Below are 19278 nucleotides of genomic sequence, written 5' to 3' on the forward strand. Positions count from 1 at the left end.
CCCTACACTTACCCATGTTCTCTATAGTTGCTGCCTGGCCCAGAATGAGTTACTCCAGGACTTTGTGTCTTCTAACATGATTTTATCACTGCTTGGTTTGGGGAACAGCTCTGCCCAGGACTATATGAAATGGCAAAGTTGTGGATGTAGCCCAGTCCACACAGAACAGCCTCCTCCCCCCCTCTCTCCTGACAGGCAGATGATACAAAAACTTTAAATCATTTATCATCAGATGTAGGAACGGCCTCTTCACTGTTATCAGACTAATGAATGTTCCTCCCATAAGCTAGGGCAGGGGTCGAATGCAGCCCGTAATCCAAAATGATCCGGCCCGCCGAGCACTTCCCCGAGCGAGGCCGAGCTCTGGCTGCACCGCTTCCTGTGCAAAGCCGCCACAGCCACGCATCTTCTGTGAACACATTTACGAAAGAACTGCAGATGCTGGAAAAATCGAAGGTAGACAAAAACGCTGGAGAAACTCAGCGGGTGAGACATGCAAGGATTGCATGAAGCTGCCTCACCTGCTGAGTTTCTCCAGCATTTTTGTCTGCCTTCTGTGAACACGTGATTTGATGCCTGCCATCCGGGGCGGGTTCCATGTGTACACGTGATGGATGTGGCCCGCCATCCGCTCACAGACATGCGTCCCGGCCCCTATGCAGAATAAGGTTGCCGACCCCTGAGCTAGGGTGAAGTCCCAATCTTCCACCCAACCTCATTGTGGACATTGGACTTTTTCTTTGTAACTGTCACGCTACAATGCTTTAAACCATATTCCACACACTGGTATTTTCTTCTTATGCTCTCTCTGTTATACTTGTGGAAGGCTGAATTGTAGGGAGGAACTGCAGATGCTGGTTTAAAGCAAAGTCAGACACAAAAAGCTGGAGTCACTCAGCGGACCAGGCAGCATCTCTGGAGAAAAGGAATGGGTAACGACGAGAATCAATCTGAAGAAGGGCCTCGACCTGTAACGTCACCTATTCTTTTTCTCCAGAGATGCTGCCTGTAACTCAAGCTTTTTTTGAGTAACTCAAGCTTTTTTTGTCTGTCTTTGGATTGTACTCGTGTTCAGAACGGCCTGGTTTAATTTTGAATAGCATGCAAACAAAAGGTTTTAACTAAACACTAATGGCAATAATTAGCAGTGTTTAGATCGATGATCATGAAAGATTGTGTAAAGTCATGACGATGACTCTGCACTTTGTATGTGGTGCAATATTAATCGGTGTTGAATTTCCATTTCAGATTATCGAGAGCTTTATCAACGACACTTGGGTGAAGCGTTACGATGAGCCTGTTAACAAATCAACGCTCACCTCCATTTGGTCTCTGGCTGTGGCCATTTTCTCTGTGGGAGGCATGATTGGATCATTTTCAGTGGGATTGTTTGTCAACCGGTTTGGAAGGTAATTCTTGGCACGGAGCATGATCAGCATTAACTTCCTGATTCACTGAGCATAAATATCACAACTCCACTCCACCCCCACCTACTCTTCATGCCCGCCTCGACAAGGCCACCAGCATAACCCCGGAGGCTCCCTCTCCTCCCCTCTCGCATCAGGCAAGAGGTACAGAAGTGTGAAAACGCACATCTCCAGATTCAGGGACAGTTTCTTCCCCGGCAGTTATCGGGCCACTGCACCATTCTATCAGCAATTTACAGAGTTTACTCAATTTCCATTGAGTCTGTCCAAAGCAAACGATGTCTGCGATGGGCGCGCAGCATCGTCAAGGACTGCTCTCACCCCAGGCACAGTCTGTTTACCCTCCTCCCATCTGGGAGGCGCTACATGTCTCCGTTGCCAGACCAGCAGGTTCAGGAACAGCTTCTTCCCTGCGGCTGTTACACTATTTAACTCTGCCGGTGATTGCCAGTCACCCCCCCCCGGACACTCCTGCCCCCAGAAAAATTGCACCACTACTACTGTTTGTACATATACATATTTTACTGTTCATTATTCTATGTTTGCTCTTCTGGGTGAGATGCTAACTGCATTTCGTTGTCTCTGTAATGCACACTGCACATTGACACTAAAGATTGAATCTGAATCTGGTCCCGACCTACCATCTACCTCATTGGAGACCATCGGACTTTAATCTTTAAATCGGACATTGCTGCATCTCATCTGGCACTAAACATTATTCCCATTATCCAGTGTCTGCGCAGTGTGGACGGCTTGATTGTAATCATGTATAGTCTTTCCGCTGACTGGATAGCACCCAACTTAAAAAAAAAAAAATTAAAAAAAAGAACTTCTCACTGTACCTCGGTACACGTGACAATAAATTAAACCAAACTATGCACAAGTATCTGACAAAGCTCAAACCTTGGCAATGCGTTGCACGCAACACAACTTGCAACATTGGTGAGGCCGCACTTGGGATTATTGTTTAAGGAGGAACTGCAGATGCTGGAAAATCGAAAGGTTGACAAAAGTGCTGGAGAAACTCAGCGGGGTGCGGCAGCGTCTATGGAGCGAAGGAAATAGGCAACGTTTCGTCCCGAAACGTTGCCTATTTCCTTCGCTCCATAGATGCTGCCGCACCCGCTGAGTCTCCCCAGCACTTTTGTCTCCCTTGGGATTATTGTGTTCAGTTTCAGTCGCTGCTACAGGAGAGATGCCACCAAGCTGGAAGGAGTGCAGAGAAGATTTACAAGGATGTTGGCAGGACTCGAGGACCCGAGCATAGAGGGAGAGATTGGGCAGGCGAGGACTTTATTCCTTGGAGCCCGTGGGGTGGGCTGAAGGGTGATCTTATAGAGGTGTGTAAAATCATTAGGGGAATAGATAGAGTGAATGCATAGAGTATTTTCCCCATGGTTAGGGAAACGAGAACAGGAGAGCAGAGGTTTAAGATGAGGGGAAATGGTTAACAGGAGGCAGAGTGCGCAACTTTTTCAGACCGAGAGTGGTGGGTATATGGAATGAGCTGTCAGTGGAGTTAGCTGAGGCAGGCACAACAACAGCATTTATGAGACATTTGGACAGGCACATGGATAGGATTGGAGAGGTATGGGCCAAATATAGGTGTATGGGACTAGCTTAGATGGGGCATTTTGACCAGCATGGAAGAGTTGGGCTGAAGGGCCTGTTTCTGTCCTGCATGTCCCTATGACCTGCCTGTCGCTTCTCCTATTTTGATAATAGTCATCCCATCTGAAATCCTATTCTCTCCAACCAGTAGGCAGTAAATAAGGCTCTGCTCATTTGGTGACCCCTCTCACACCATTCGGGTAAACCTCCTCTGCACCCTTCCCAAAGCCTTCACATCCTTCCTGTAATAGAGTGACCAGAACTGAGAGCAATAGACTCCAAACACGTTCTAACTGAAGTCCTCCAAAGCTGCATAGTGACTTCTTGGTTCTGATGCTCAATGCCCTGACAATGCAAACATGCCACACCTCTTCTTTACTGCTCCATCTATTGTGTTGCCACCTTCAGGGAGTAATGGACTGGACTCTTGATCGGTACAGGGACTGGCCCTTTGGCCCACATTGTCTATGCCGAGCATCGTGCCAGTTCTCGTGATGAAATGAATGTTTTTGAAGTCTGTGGGCGCTAACTCGGTCTGAATTAAAAAGCCATATTTCTCTTCAATCCTAGACGGAATTCCATGATGATGGTCAACGTCTTGGCTTTCTTTGCTGCGGCCCTGATGGGTTTCTCCAAGGTCAGCCACTCGTTTGAGATGCTCATCGTGGGACGGTTGATCATTGGCATCTACTCGGGTCTGAGCACTGGCTTTGTGCCAATGTATGTGGGCGAGATTTCCCCCACGGCTTTGAGAGGAGCTTTGGGTACCCTGCACCAGCTGGCCATTGTGTGTGGAATCCTTGTCGCCCAGGTGAGCAGTCCTTAATTACCCCCCCCCCCCCCCCCCACGCACTTGACAATCGTTATAAACAAGGTGACTCGGATGAGGGAATCTGCAAAACAAAAAGTAGCGCGACCTGGTGCGGGCTGAGTCGGCAACAATGTGTAAAGATGGCGGAGAGAAGGTTGGTTGGCATGGACAAGGGACCCGCCATGACACCACACAGCTTCTCAAGCTCTGGCTCCAGCTCGGATCACTGCCAGAACTGTAACGCTCCAGCTGAGTGACCACTCCCCCCCCCCCCAACCCCCCCCCCACAGAGAAGGACGCCGCGCGGCCCCCTCGAGCCCGACCCGCCAGCGCAACTCATCCACGCCAACCAAGTTGGCATTCTGAATCAGTCCCATTTGGAGCGGTACAGCATGGGACAGGCCCTTTGGGCTTCAACCTCCATGCCGAACGTGGTGCCAGGTCAAACTGATCTCTTCTGCCTGCACGTGATCCATTCCCTGCAAGATCAGCATCAACTGGTCGCATCATGGGTTGGTTCGCCAATTCGAACGCCCAGGAACGAGAGAGATTACAAAGCGTGGCGGACACATCTCGGTCCATCACAGTTTGCAGTGGACCTTCCCATCATTGGAGGGATCTACATAAAATCCTGCCCTAAAAAGGGCAGCCAGCGTTTTCAAAGATTCACCCTGCCCTGGCCATCCTCTCATTTCACCCCCATCATCAGGGAGAAGATGTAGGAGTCTGAAAACTGCGACCAACGAGATTAAGAATAGTTTCAACCGTCATGCTCTTAAACCACACGACCCACCTCCAGCCACAACCTTGCCTCAGTATGAACTTATAGTTTAGTTTGGAGATACCGAACGTCGATCACCCATACAGTAGTTCCACGTTATCCCACTTTCACATTTAATACACTAAGGGGCAATTTACCAAAGTCAATTAACCTACAAACCCGCACATCTTTGGTATGTGGGAGGAAACTGGAGCTCCTGGTGAAAACCCACGCAGGTCACGGGGAGAATGTACAAATTCGGCACAGACAGTACCCGTGGTCAGAATCAAATCGGGGTGCATGGCACTGTGAGACAGCAGCCACTGTGTCACCACTTTGGTTCAAGCTGCCTACTACTATGAACCATAGGTAGACAACAAATGCTGGAGTAACTCAGCCGGTCAGACAGCATCTCTGGAGAGAAGGAATGGGTGACGTTTCAGGTCGAGAGCCCTCTTCAGACAGAGTTGGGGGGGAAGTGAAACGTGAGACATAGACGGTGATATGGAGAAATATAGAACAGATGAATGAAAGATATGCCAAAAATAAAAAGGGGCTTGACTCGAAATGTCACATTAATTTTCTCCAGAGTTGCTGCCTGACCTGCTGAGTCTCCAGCTTTTTGCGTCTATCTTTGGTTTAAACAAGCTTCTGCAGTTCCTTCCTAAATACTATGACCATCTTTAGTTGCACTAACGATTTGCGTTTTTATTCGCACTATTATTGTAGTTATTCATTTATTGTTTTTGTCTATGTGCATTGTGTTTTCAGGCCTGATGAGTTGCTGCAAGTAAGAATTTCATTGTTACATTGTTGATACATATGACATTCAATGCTCTCAATGCTCTTGACATTTGAGACTGTGTGGCTTTCGTTCCCGAGAAGATGTGGGTGAACTGGTCTCTATTTCGCTACAGGTGTTTGGCTTGGAGTCCTTGATGGGGAGCGAAAGACTATGGCCACTGTTGCTTGCATTCACTGCCATACCAGCACTGTATCAGATCATCGCCCTGCCCTTCTGCCCCAAGAGCCCGCGCTTTCTCCTCATCAACTTGAATGAAGAAGACCAGGCAAAGGCCGGTAAGTTAATCCATCATCTCTGCTGTATTAATGCCCACACTTCATGAAAAGTTTTAAGTTAACCCAGCAAAGTTCTAACCACCTTCCATTTTCCCCTTACAATGAGACTAGTTGGCCCATCGAGTCTATGTTGGCTCCCCCCACTCCCATCTGTCTGTGTGTCGGGCCGGAGTTTGCCCTTTCTCCCCATGACCCTGGGTGTTTCCCTCAGGTGCTCCACCCTCCTCCCATCTCCCAGAGATGTGCCGGTGGGTTAATTAGCTGCTGTAAGTAACCTGCAATGCAAGTTCAAGGGTAAGGGGTTATACGGAGAGGGGAGGATGGGCTGATGGGAATGAGACTCACAGGGAATGTCCATGGCAATCAGACTGGGTGGTCCCTGGGAACGGGACGATGGGATTAATTCTTGGGAATGGCTGACGGGATTAGTCCCTTGGATTGGGCAGCTGTGATTGGTCAATTGGAACGGGTTGATGGGGTTGGTCCACTGGAACGGGTCGATGGGATTGGTCCATTGGAACGGGCCGATGGGATTGGTCCATTGGAACGGGCCGATGGGATTGGTCCATTGGAACGGGCCGATGGGATTGGTCCATTGGAATGGGCCGATGGGATTGGTCCATTGGAACGGGCCGATGGGATTGGTCCATTGGAACGGGCCGATGGGATTGGTCCATTGGAACGGGCCGATGGGATTGGTCCATTGGAACGGGCCGATGGGATTGGTCCATTGGAACGGGCCAATGGGATTGGTCCATTGGAACGGGAACGGGCCGATGGGATTGGTCCATTGGAACGGGCCGATGGGATTGGTCCATTGGAACGGGCCGATGGGGTTGGTCCATTGGAACGGGCCGATGGGATTGGTCCATTGGAACGGGCCGATGGGATTGGTCTTTTGCATTCCCGGGAACCTCCACTGCTGGAAGCCTGGGATGTCGGCCCTCGGGCACCGTGCTGTTGTTAGCAGAGCGTGGCGGTGGTGGCAGTGGGTCTGAGTGTACAGTCTCACCCCTGGCGCCTGTGTCTTCCAGTTCTGAAGAAGCTCCGTGGGGTGACCGACGTGAGTGAAGACATGCAAGAGATGAAGGAAGAGAGCAGGCAGATGATGAGGGAGAAGAAGGTCACCATGGTCGAGCTGTTCCGCTCCCCCATGTACCGTCAGCCGATCATCATCTCCATCATTCTGCAACTCTCGCAGCAGCTGTCCGGAATCAACGCGGTGAGTCCTCACAGTCCCTTTCCCACCCTCATCCATCCCACCTCACAGGCATGCTTTAGGTCCAAGGGGGTCACTCCAAGCAGTCACATTACTAAACTCATCTGCAATCTCACCACACTCCCACTTGAAAAGTAAGCTCTGTGAAGACTCAGTAAACTGGGAGATATTTTCATCAAAACACAACGTGCTGTTGATCTGTCCCACCCCCTTTCTCTTCAACTACAAAACACAACTGCTGGAGGAGCTCAGCGGGTCAGGCAGCATCTGTGGAGGGAATGGACGGGCGATGTTTTGGATCTCCCGGGACCCTTCTGACTTATGGAGTGGGGTGCATGTGGGGGGAAGCTGGAAAAGAAGTGGGGCCTGGCAAGTGATAGTTAGTCCTGTAACTCTGGACAATCGGTTATCATCACCTCCTAACGCGCGCCTTAGCCATTGTTTTGCGCGGGTTCTTCTGCCAATGTTTTTTTACAAACTGTGTGTGTTTGCTCCACAGATATTTTATTATTCCACAAGTATTTTTGAGAAGGCTGGAGTGTCGAAGCCTGTGTACGCAACCATTGGCACTGGTGCGATTAACACCGCATTCACTGTTGTATCGGTAGGTATTGATGGTTACGGAGGGGTATTGGTCGTGTGGAGATTAGTTTAACTTGGCATCATGTTTGCCATGGACATTGTGGGCTGACGGGCCTGTTCGTGGGTTTTACCGTTCCATTTCTATGTATATGAAGTCCAGGCACCTTGTGCTTTGCACAGAGATTATAGGAATGAAAAGTAGCGCGTCATAAAAAAACGTACACATCAAACACGCAAAAATACAAGTTGCCTGTATTGGTTTTGCTTTTAATATCGTCATATGTACCGAGATACAGTGAGAAAGTTTGGGTGCTTATGCCGTCAAATCACACACACACACACACACACACACACACACACACACACACACGCACACACACACACACACACACACACACACACAGCCACACACACACACACAGCCACACACACACACACACAGCCATACACACACACACAGCCATACACACACACACAGCCATACACAAGTACAGCAGGTAGCACAAAGATTCTGTTGAAAGATTCTGCATCACAATCTGAAAACCTTAAAGCATGTACCACCAGATTCGGGAACAGCCTCTTCCCCGCTGTTATCAGACTACTGAACGGTCCTCCCCTAAGCCAAGGCTGTAATCACGATTTTCCAATGTACTTCATTGGGGATCTTGTACTTTAAAACAAATCTCTGCACGTTCCCTGTAACTATAAACGCTGTAACACTATATTCTACGCTCGGCTATTTTCTCTATGCACTTGTGTGGGCCTCGATTATACCTCGTGCATGGTATGATTTGACTGAATAGCTTACAAACGTAACCTTTTTCACAGTATCTCGGTACATGCGATAATAATAATGAATCAATAGGAAGAGAGTTTGAAGACTTGCGTCCCTCTGAGAGAAAAGTCCTCTCATTTCTGAATTAAATGGGTGGTGCTTATTGTTACAACGTTGAGCCCCTCATTATTGCATCTCCTTCATTCTCGTGCCTTTCCACACCCACCTTGTGGTCATCATCACGGTACAGGCACTCATGCCTGCCAGGCCAATCGAGTGTAGAGTCCTCAGGAATTTGCATGTTTCAGGAACCGATAGCGGGGAGAGGCCTAGCAGCCCCTAGATCCGGCCCCGTCATTCATCAAGGTCGTGACTGATTTCCCTCCTCGGCACCAATGACCATTTTCCATTTGTCTTCTGTAAATTGTCCCGAGTGCACAGGATGGAACGGCAAATTTGTTTTGGTGATTTTTGGTCGGCGCGGAATGGGTGGGACCCACGGGCCTGTTAACACACTGTATCTCTGAAAGGACTAATCCAAACAAACTCCTCGCAACAACCACCTGTGAGATACTTTGCGGATCCAATAGACTGTTGCGTGTCCGTGCGCGGTGGGGAGCGTGGTCATCGGCAGACGTCATCAACCAGATGTGTTTTTTGTCTCCGCAGCTGGCTGTGGTGGAGCGTGCGGGGCGACGGACTCTACACTTGATCGGCCTGGGGGGCATGAGTATCTGTGCCGTCATGATGACAATCTCACTCGCCCTTCTGGTAAGAGGCACACGGAGGGCTTCAGCCCAAGTTATATAGAGGATCATCAGAGGTAGAGTCTTAGTGTAGCCTTCGACACGACACGATACGATACAATAGAACTATATTTATCCCAGGAGGGAAATTGATCTGCCAACAGTCAAAAAAACAGAAAATACGTGAAACTTGAAATTAAAGTGACGAGTGGAAAGGATTTGGGAATCGGCAAAAAATATATGGGGTGGGGTTGGTGGGGAGGGGAGTCCTTCTTTCCCCCACGACAGAAGGGGGAGGAGTTGTACAGTTTGATAGACACAGGGAAGAAGGTTCTCCTGTGGCGTTCTGTCCTGCATCTTGATGGAACCAGTCTGTTGCTGAAAGTGCTCCTCAGGTTGACCAGTGTGTCATGGAGGGGGTGAGCTCCATTGCACCATTTGCTCCACCAAGAAGATCGGACCTGATGTTTGACAGCAGAACCATCTGAGAGGGTGGTAGCTATGTGGGACAAGCTAGCAGAGGGTGATGGTTGAGGTACAATTAGTACATTTCAAAGACACTTGGACAGATACATGGATTTAAAGAAGGTTTAGAGGGATGTGGGACAAATGTGGGCGGGTAGGTCTAGTATAAACGAGGCATCTTAGTTGCCATGGGTAAGGGGTTGAAGGGCCTATTTCTGGACTGTATGACTATGTGAAAAGAGTGGAGGGATGTGGATCACATACATGCAGAGGAGATGAGTTTAATTTGACATTATGTTCAGCATGGGCATTGTGAGCTGAAGGGGCTGTAAGGAGCATTAGAAGTTGCTCAACTTGTCCCAATTTTCATTCCCAACCCAGGAGTTCAACCAAACTAGCTTGGACAACAGGCCAATTGAGTCGGAGTCCTAGCGGCCTTGGTTCAATCCTGACCTCCGGCGCTGTCTGTGTGGAGTTTGCACGTTCTCCCTGCGTTTTCCCCTGGGGTGTTCTGGTTAAGAGGGAGTTAGATGTGGCCCTTGTGGCCAAGGGGATCACAGGGTATGGAGAGAAGGCAGGTACGGGATACTGAGTTGGATGATCAGCCATGATCATATTAAATGGCGGTGCAGGCTCGAAGGGCCGAATGGCCTACTCCTGCACCTAATTTCTATGTTTCTATGTTTCCTGACACAAATATGGCTCTAGAGGGGGGCGACCTTGAATGGCATGGACAACTTGTGCCATTAAGCCAGTTTCTCTACTGTATGACTGTGCCTGGGTTAATCAGTTACTGCGAGTTGCCCCTAGTGCATGGACAAGGGGTAGAATCTGGGCAGGAGTTGATGGAAATGTGTCGAGAATAATAAAATGTGGAATCAGTGGGCTGAAGGGTCTGTTTCGGTGAGTGCATGACCCTGTGAACAGTCTCGGCCCAGGCACTGAGGTGAAAGGACAGCGCCCTCCGATGAATTGTGCGGGTATCCCGGCCATCGGTGCTGTCTGTGTAGAGTTTGCACATTCATCCTGTGACAGTGTGGGCTTTCCTCCAGGTGCTCAGGTTTCCTTCCACTTCCTGAAGCCGTGCGGGTCGGTGGGTCAATTGGCCTCAGTACATTGCTCCTGGTGTGTGGGTGCCGAGTAGAAGCTGGGGTTGAAGAATAAAATATGATCAGAGTCAAGGTGGTGCAAACAGGCTCACGATGGTCGGTGTGACCTTGGGCAACGTGTATCGGCGATTCACTTACAGGGGTAATCCATAAACTTGGTGTTTTGGAAGTGCCGAACCTGCCTCGCCCATCGATCGCCCTCAATGCTTGCAGTGATGCACCAAGTCCCAGTGTCAGTGCTTGTCCTTCCTTCCAAAACCCCCACAGCCGAGCTCCTCCTCACATCCCTGCAGCTCCACAACTCCCCGAGTTCTGCTCCCTACACTCCCACTGTTGTGGATTTATCCTTATCCCTGAATTTAATGCACCTTCTCCTCAGATACATGTGATAATAATTAATAAACACCTGGAGGGGTTTCAACACTAGCGACCCACTGAGAGAAAAAAATAGTTATTTCGTTTCTGAGTTAAAGGGGCAGTGCTTATGATTGAAACATTGAACCCACCCACATGATTGCATCTCCCTCACTCACCTGCTTTTCCACATCCACTTTGGGAACTTCTTCTTGAGAATGAAATATAAATAAACCAAAGGCAGAGTTAGATCTCAAGCCGGGTGTTGAGCAGCCAGGTTGTTGTCTCTGCGTCAAGCGACCTGTCCAGCTTTAGGCCGAGCTAAGTGGATGTTTGCTGGAAATCCAAGCGCCTATTGTTCCTGCAGGAGTATGACAGTCGCCTTGCTAGCGTATGCTAGCTGCTCAATGATGGATATCTTAGCACTGGTGAGACCATTCGACATTCAGCTGTAGTATCCCAGCGTCCTTGCGACACTCAGTCTTTGTCCTATCCATGGTTTGGTTTTGTGTTATCGCCATTTGTCTCCACGAAGTATTCCACAAGGGAAGACTAAATGGATTAACAGGAGAGACCACGAGAAGTGTTGCCGACATCCCTTGGGATGATCCCTCAGGACTTTACAAGTTTCACAAACCGATAGCGGGGAGAGGCCTTTCCTCAGACCTCAAGATGAGCTGCCGGGACCCAGGGCACCAGCACTCCCTCCCCACTCTCAGCGTCATCGTCTCCTGGAAGTTTTTTTTAAGGGCATAAACAATTGGCCTTTGGCCCACTGTCCACACACATTCACATCCACTCCCTATATTGATCGGATATCAATTAACCTACAAACCCGCATGTATTTGAGGTGTGGGAGGAGGCCCTAAATCTATGACTAATGGGGCAGGACAATGGCATAGCCAGTAAAGCTACCGCCTCTGAGCACGACAGATCCAAATTCGATCCTGATCACGGGATGCTGTCGGTGTGGAGTTTGCACGTTCTCCCTGTGACTTCTTCTCTCCCAGAAGACGTGCAGGTTTGTTGGTTAGTTGGCCTCTGTACATTGTCCCCAGTGTGTAAGGAGTGGATGTGAATGTGAGATGACATGGAGTTAGTCGGTGTGGACCCATTGGGCTGAAGGCCCTGTATCCATGCTGTATCTCTAAAACTAAAAACCTCCCTCTTGGATTAAGCTTTTGGTCTGAGTGAGCCTCTCTGCGTGATTAATTGGGAGAATTTAGTTCCAGTGTTGCTCCTGTGAATTTAATTGTGAATTGGGGATTTTGTACTGGTGTTAATGTTGGGACGAATGAACTAAACATTTGTCACCCTGGCAGTCTAACACGGAGGTGTTTATTTTTTTGCCACAGGATCGACTGAAGTGGATGAGCTACATTTGCATCATAGCTATCTTTGGCTTTGTTTCCTTCTTTGAGATTGGGCCAGGGCCCATCCCGTGGTTCATCGTGGCTGAGCTCTTCAGCCAAGGTCCCAGGCCAGCTGCCATGGCCGTGTCCGGACTCTCCAACTGGACTGCAAACTTCTTGATCGGCATGTGCTTCCAGTACGTGGAGGTGAGTGCATCGTTTAACACAACTCTCTATACCAGGGGAGGGACAGATCACAGTCGGTTGTGGCATCCAAGTAGGCAGACCCTCAGCAGGTCAGGCGACTTTTCAGTTCAGTTTAGAGACACAGCACGGAAACAGGCCCTTAGGCCCACAGAGTCCGCCCACTTAACACTGTCCTACACACAATAGGGACAATTTACGATTATACCAAGCCAATTAACCTGCAAACCTGGACGGCTTTGGCGTGTGGGAGGAAACTAGAGCACCTGCAGGCAGGGAGAACATACAAACTCCATACAGTCAGGATTGAACCTGGGTCTCTTGCTCTGAAAGGCAGCAGCTCTACTGCTGCACCACCCTACCACCTTTGTTTTCTCTATGGGCTTTGGGTTTTCCACTGCTCTGGTTGCCTGGCAGAAAGGTCAATGTTATTGAATTTTCTTGATGATATATTATCCGCGTTTACAGGCATCTTGCGTGTAGAGCTGCTGCAAATAAGGTTTTAGAGGGATATGAGCCAAACGCAGACAAATGGGACTAGCGTAGATGGGGCACCTTGGGCGAGTTGGGCTGAAGTGCTGTGTGACTCTCGTGTCTCTTTCTCTCTCCTCTCCACAGCAAGTAACCGGCCCATACGTATTCATCATCTTCACCGTGCTGCTGGTCCTGTTTTTCATCTTCACCTACTTCAAGGTTCCCGAGACCAAGGGGCGAACGTTCGACGAGATCGCCTCCAGTTTCCGCAAGGGCACCGAGGTTGAGACTCCGGAGAAGGGAGGGCCTGAGGAGCTCAACATCCTGGGTGCCGACTCCCAAGTTTAATCAGGTTTCTGAGTCACGGAGCAAGAACGGAAGCCCAGAGGACGGTTTATCCCACACTACTGATATACGCATAAAGAAAGGGGGGGGGGGGGGGGGGGGGGAGTGGAGGGGAAGGGGGGGTGAACCGCGACTTGCTAATCATGTTTCCCGTGTCTGTGTAGGATGCAATTTCCAATTTGCCGGCCAACCCACATCTCCAGTTCTGTTAAACCTTCTGCCTGAGCAACAAGACTAATGTTTTGTATTTCTTACGTAATTATCGATTAATGTTTCAAAGCTTTCCAGGTATAGAGTTAAATATTTATATGTGGGATATGTTTATAGTGTTTATAGTACGATAAATTATAGAGCTAATGTAAATATAATGAGCCCGAGGCACGATATAAATGTACAAATGTGGGCAAAATGTGCTCTAGTTTGTGTAGACTTTGATAGTTGTATATGAATGGGGTTACTTGCTGTACAACACCCAATGTAGAAAGCTATTTCACAGCTTAAGATAACCCAGAATATTTTTTAAAAGTGTTTGTTAAGTAATGGAGAAAATGTTAAATTGACGAGTATCCCTGTTGGCGATATTGGTGGATATATCCCTCATTCATCTCCACGTTTCTCTGCTAGTTAACACGGCTATTTATGTTGGAACAAACCAACACAGGAACCACAACCAGCAAGGTTAAGCAATTGTCAACTAGTTAAGTACTAGTTCAATGAGCAGCGTTCTAAGGCCGGAATGAACAGCAGACATTTTTTTGGACGGTGAATTTATTTTTACGATTATTCCCAGAAACGGTTTAAGACATCTTGAAATAAATTAGGGGGTGGCCAGTGAAGGGTGTGGTTGGGGAGGGGGTGCAGACTTTTAATGTTTGTCCCAGTGTGTGTTGAGCCGTGAGTGTCAGTTGCGTATAGGTATCGTGAAAGAGAACCAGTGTTTTACAGTTTCTAAAGGACCACTTGTCCCCTCTTCAATCCGGATGCTTTAGAGAAGGCAACTCTGTTTGTTTCAAAGTAACCAATACAATGCAAAGTTCCATTTTCTATCCAAAGTATTATTCACACCCTGGAAATATGAATGGCAATCTGCCCTGTGCAACTTGTAATCTCTCTCCCAATCAGTCCAGCATTGACAATTCATATTGTCTGTTTAAAGTGGCAAGTTTAAGTGTAATGAGATTCAGGTTTTTCAATTTTCATTAAGGATTTTGAACCAATTTCTCCTGGAGTACTCCCAGAGCCAGCTGGTAGTGCCGCTGACCCAGTCCCAGAGATGCACATTCGACCCTGACCTCTGGTGCTGTCTGTGTGGAGTTTGCGTGTTCGCCCTGTTTCCTCCGGGTGCTCCGATTTCCTCCCACATCCCAAAGACGTGCGGGCTCGTAGGTTAGTTGGCCCTCTGTGAATTGCCCCTGGTGTGTCGGCAATGGTTGCGAGAGTGGGGTAATATAGAACCAGTGTGAACGGGTGATCGATGGTCGGCGATGACACGGAGGGCCAAAGGGCATGTTTCCATGCTGTATCTCTAAACTAAACTAAACCAAATTAACAGACCTGCTTCAAAGTAGTGTGGAGATTGCTGGAGATTGTGCAGCAGCCTAGGATGGGGACTGCACACTGAGGAACAGACGTCAGCCTTGTGTCTCAGGACTGCTCCATCCCTGGAGCCTTGCTCCCTGTCCTGTGGCTGCAGCCTGTATCTCTGGCAACTGCTTCTGCCCCATGCTCTGCACTGTATCCAGCAACAGCCTTCTCCCCCAGTCTCCCCCAACCCCATCCACACACACACCTCAAGCCATGTCTCCCGCTGAACTGAACCTTCGCGTGGGATGGGCTCAAGTTGCTGGAGTAACTCCGCAGGTCAGACAGCATCTCTGGTGAAAAGCAACAGGTGGCATTTCAGGTCGAGACCCTTCTTCAGACTGAGAGTCGGGGGGGGAAAGTGAAACGAGAGATATAGACAATGACATGGAGAGATATAGAACAAATGAATGAAAGATATGCCAAAAATTACAAGGGGCTTGACCGAAATGTCACATATTCATTTTCTACAGAGATGATGCCTGAGTTACTCCAGCTTTTTGTGTCTATCTTCGGTTCAATCCAGCATCTGCAGTTCCTTCCTGCACACTTTGTGTAGGGTAAGTGGCAGGCATCTCATTTTTTCCCCTCTTATTTGGGGTTCACATCCCCGACCACAGGTCGGGATCCCTAAAACACCTAGGAAGCAAACTGGTGGAAGCCAAGGAAGACTTCTGCAGGCCTATTTGCAGGATAAACTGGGAAAAGGAAGGCATTAAATTATTTTGGCGGGTGGAGTAATTTTAGCTGGGGTGAAATTTGCATCATAATAACAGGAAGTACAAATGTTCATAACACTGTTGGCATGGGGGGGAAATCCCGTGGGGGGGGGGGGGGGGGGGACTTGTCCTCCCCATGTTTTTAGATGTGTGAGATTCTCCCCCCCATGTTTTCTTGTATGTCGAAATGCAACTTAGGCCTATTCTCTGGCCCCTTTCTTCCCCTCCCACCCAACACGGAAGGAAGCTAGTGCTACAGTCTTCCCAATTAAGCCGGTGCTAACTGTAATTACCGTATCCTGCGTACGTACGCGTACATTGGGGGTCTCCAAACTATGGCCCGTGGGCCACACCCGGCCCGCCACGAGATTTTATCCGGCCCGCAGCAAGCTCAGTGCAGGACGGAGCGTGTGTTAGTTAGGCGTTGGGTCGATTCGAGTCGGGGAGCATGGCGGCCTGGAGCTGCTCTTAGTGTTGTTATCGTGTAGGTCCCTCAAATTGTCAGAGCCGAGACATCACAGGGCCGCCGTGATAAAGGGTGCAAAGTGGGAAGGGGGGTTGTTCGATGGTGGCCAAAATGGGTCAGCGGTGTTCGGTGGCGGTGGCAACGGTCAGAATGGGTCCGCGGGGCGTTATAACGTGCAATCGTTCCTCTCTGCCCTCCCTCTCTCTTTGTGTACACCCCCCCCCCCCCCATGTACAGCTTGGTAACCATTGGCAGAAGCTTAAGGTGGGGCAGAGGGACTGAACTGGGGAAGAGGACCTCCTCTATATTTCAATGTAGGGTCCCAATCACCAGGGCGGCCTCTGAGGAGTGCACTAACATGAGCTCAATTTATTTTGAAATAAAGGGGCGCATCCAAACAAAGTATTTCCCCGATTTAATGAATAACAAGGATTTCCACCTATTTTTTAATGCCAATATTTTACTTTAGAACTGTAACTGTAATGCAGTAACAATGAACATGTCGACTGGAAACGGCACAATGTAAGGCAGATGCATGAGACTGCAGATCTTGGAATCGCATTAGGTCTCATGAGGGATCCCAACCTGAAACGTCATCTGTCCATTTCCCTCTACAGACGCTGCCTGACCTGCTGTGTTCCTCCAGCAAGTCCTCATTGTGATGTAAAGGCTGATGTGAACAGTATCACACTTTGTTTAAATAGTGTTTGTACACAGATTTTGTACTTATTTCTTTCGAAATGCTCACCTTAGTGACAACTAAGCTGAAACGTAATTAAAAAAAAATGAACAAAATGTGCTCGTCTTCTTGTTTTTGTTGAGTTTGCTTTAGTTTAGTTTATAGATACAGCGCGGAAACAGGCCCTTTGGCCCACCGAGTCTGCACCGGCCAGCGATCCCTGCACGCTAACACTATCCTCCACACACCAAGCCAGTTAACCTACAAACCTGTACGTCTTTGGAGTGTGGGAGGAAACCGAAGATTGCGGAGCAAACCCACGCAGGTCATGGGGAGAATGTACAAACTGCACACAAACACCACCAGTAGGATCGAATCCAGGTCTCTGGTGCAGTAAGGCAGTAGCTCGACTACAATGCCACCCTTATTACCTATCGTTACTTATCCCAGTAACAAAATAAGTGAGGCTGGGTGAATTATTTAGTAACAGCAACAAGTACGTGTCAAATGCTTGGGAGTTTGATTCATTGCAAAAGCAGCTAGATATGAACTTGAATCACCAAGGCTACGGACCAACTAGGAGTAAATGAGACCAGGAGGGTGAAATCAAGTGGTTCATTGTCATATGTACTGACAATGGAACTATGAAGTTCTCATTTGCAACAGCTTTAGATCCAAGATTCAATTTAATTGTCATTTGGACCCCTTGAGGTCCAAACGAAATGTACGGGTCATGGGCCATGACCACGACTAGCGTGCAACCTCCGTATAGTGTGCGATAGGCTTTAGACAATCAATTGCTCGTTCTTTAGAGGACACCTGCTGACAGAAAGCTATTCTCATTGGGTGAGTGTGGAGGAAATCTGGAAGCCTTGGACGAATTGAATTGTTCGTGACTATTTATTAAAAAAACGTTTTTGTTTTGAGCGGGAGAAATTCTGTGATCAGCATGAGAATTTTGTGAAATGCGTGAGTCTCACGCTCAATGCGTGAGAGTTGGCAGCCCTGGTTGGGATGGATGTAGTGGGCCGAAGTTGCTATGCTGTACGATTCTGTGGCACTAGATTGTAGGAAAGGCAGAACACATTAGCAATGGCAACTCGATCAGTTCGCAGGTGAGCAAACCAAGTTTCCACCGCTCATCACACAATGAGGATAGTCGGTCTCAAGCAGGGTCTCGACCCGAAACGTCACCCATTCCTTGTATCCAGAGATGCTGTCTGTCCCGCTGAGTTACTCCAGCATTTTGTGTCTGCACAATGAGTATATGTTGATCATTATCCAAAGCTATAAACCGGGCCGCCGTGAGCGAGGAGGGACCTGGAGCGGCTGCAGGCGGAAGTTATATCAGTGATCTTCTGTAACTTTGCTACATGAGTTATACCGGGTTGTCTGCAAAACAAAGCATTTCACTGCACCTAGTGACAATAAAGTATCAATGAACCATTAATTATTCCTTTCAGAAGAGATTTTGGTCAGTTAGAACATAGAAAAGTACCGCACAGAAACAGTCCCTCTGGGCCTACAATACTCACGCCGAACATGATGCCAAGTTAAACTAATCTGCCCAGCCATGATCCCTATCCCTCCATTCCTTGTATATCCATGTACCTGTCCAAAACCCACTTAAACCGCACTAATGTATCTGCCTCTCCCATCACCCCTGGTGGCGCATTCCAGGTACCCGCCACTCTGTAAAAAAACATGCCCTGCCTATCTTTAAACTTTGACCCTTTCACTTTAAATCTATGCCCTTTAGTCTTTGTTATTTTCACTCCTGGGCATTCAAGTCGCCGAACCAGGCCGTGATGCAAGCAGTCGATTCCATTAGGTGAGGGGTAGAATCTGGGGGGAGTTGATGGAAACTGGGGGAGGAACCATGAAATCATGGTTGGAGTGTATGTGCATGACTGTTGGTTGGTGTGCGCTTGATGGACCAAGCTAGTCCCATTTGGCCTGTAGCCCTCTCACACTTCCTGTCCATCTATCCATGACAGAGAGAGGAACAGAGGGGGCCTGAAGGGGTTCAGAAACAGGTGGGACTCTTCACAAACTCTAGGAGCAGAATGAGGCCATTCAGCCCATCAAGCCTACTGTGCCATTCAACCATGGCTGTTCTATCTTTCTCTCTCAGCCCCATTCTCCTGCCTTATCCCCATAACCCCTGGCACCTTTTTTAAATTGGAGGCAGCGTGGGTGAGTGGGCAGTCCTGATGGGGCTTGCTGTGAGGGTACAGGCAGCCAGAGGAATGCAGAAGGTTGCTCTGGGGAGAGTCAGAATGCTTGAGTCTGGAACAACTGACTGGCGGAGCGAGAGAATCCATGTCAAAGATGGGAATGTTATCTCCAGACCCGAGACAGGGCTGTCTGTTGAACTGGGTGCGATGGGAAAGTGATGCCAGTCACCAGCAGAGGGTGCAGTTTCACTCCACAGCAGCAAGGTGGGTGGAAAACATAGAGCAAGCAGTGACTCTGAGCTTCACACAGCTACTTCATCAGTGACCGTACTTGTCTGCTTT

The 19278-nt window shown here is 48.7% G+C and overlaps 1 protein-coding gene across 1 annotated transcript in view; it reads left to right on the plus strand.

Annotated features, from left to right (window-relative positions):
• Positions 1-16875, plus strand: part of LOC129711698 (solute carrier family 2, facilitated glucose transporter member 1-like) — a 39386-nt gene extending 22511 nt beyond the window's left edge. The window contains exons 3-10 of the mRNA XM_055659566.1: positions 1249-1409; positions 3609-3849; positions 5527-5689; positions 6724-6911; positions 7408-7512; positions 8935-9036; positions 12295-12498; positions 13114-16875. Of these exons, the coding sequence (XP_055515541.1) occupies positions 1249-1409; positions 3609-3849; positions 5527-5689; positions 6724-6911; positions 7408-7512; positions 8935-9036; positions 12295-12498; positions 13114-13317 (1368 nt within the window). The 3' untranslated portion in view covers positions 13318-16875. The remainder of the gene's footprint in view (positions 1-1248; positions 1410-3608; positions 3850-5526; positions 5690-6723; positions 6912-7407; positions 7513-8934; positions 9037-12294; positions 12499-13113) is intronic.
• The last annotated feature ends 2403 nt before the right edge of the window (positions 16876-19278 follow it).

This window comes from Leucoraja erinacea, chromosome 30, assembly GCF_028641065.1.
Source record: "Leucoraja erinacea ecotype New England chromosome 30, Leri_hhj_1, whole genome shotgun sequence".
NCBI classification, from domain to species: Eukaryota; Metazoa; Chordata; class Chondrichthyes; order Rajiformes; family Rajidae; genus Leucoraja; species Leucoraja erinaceus.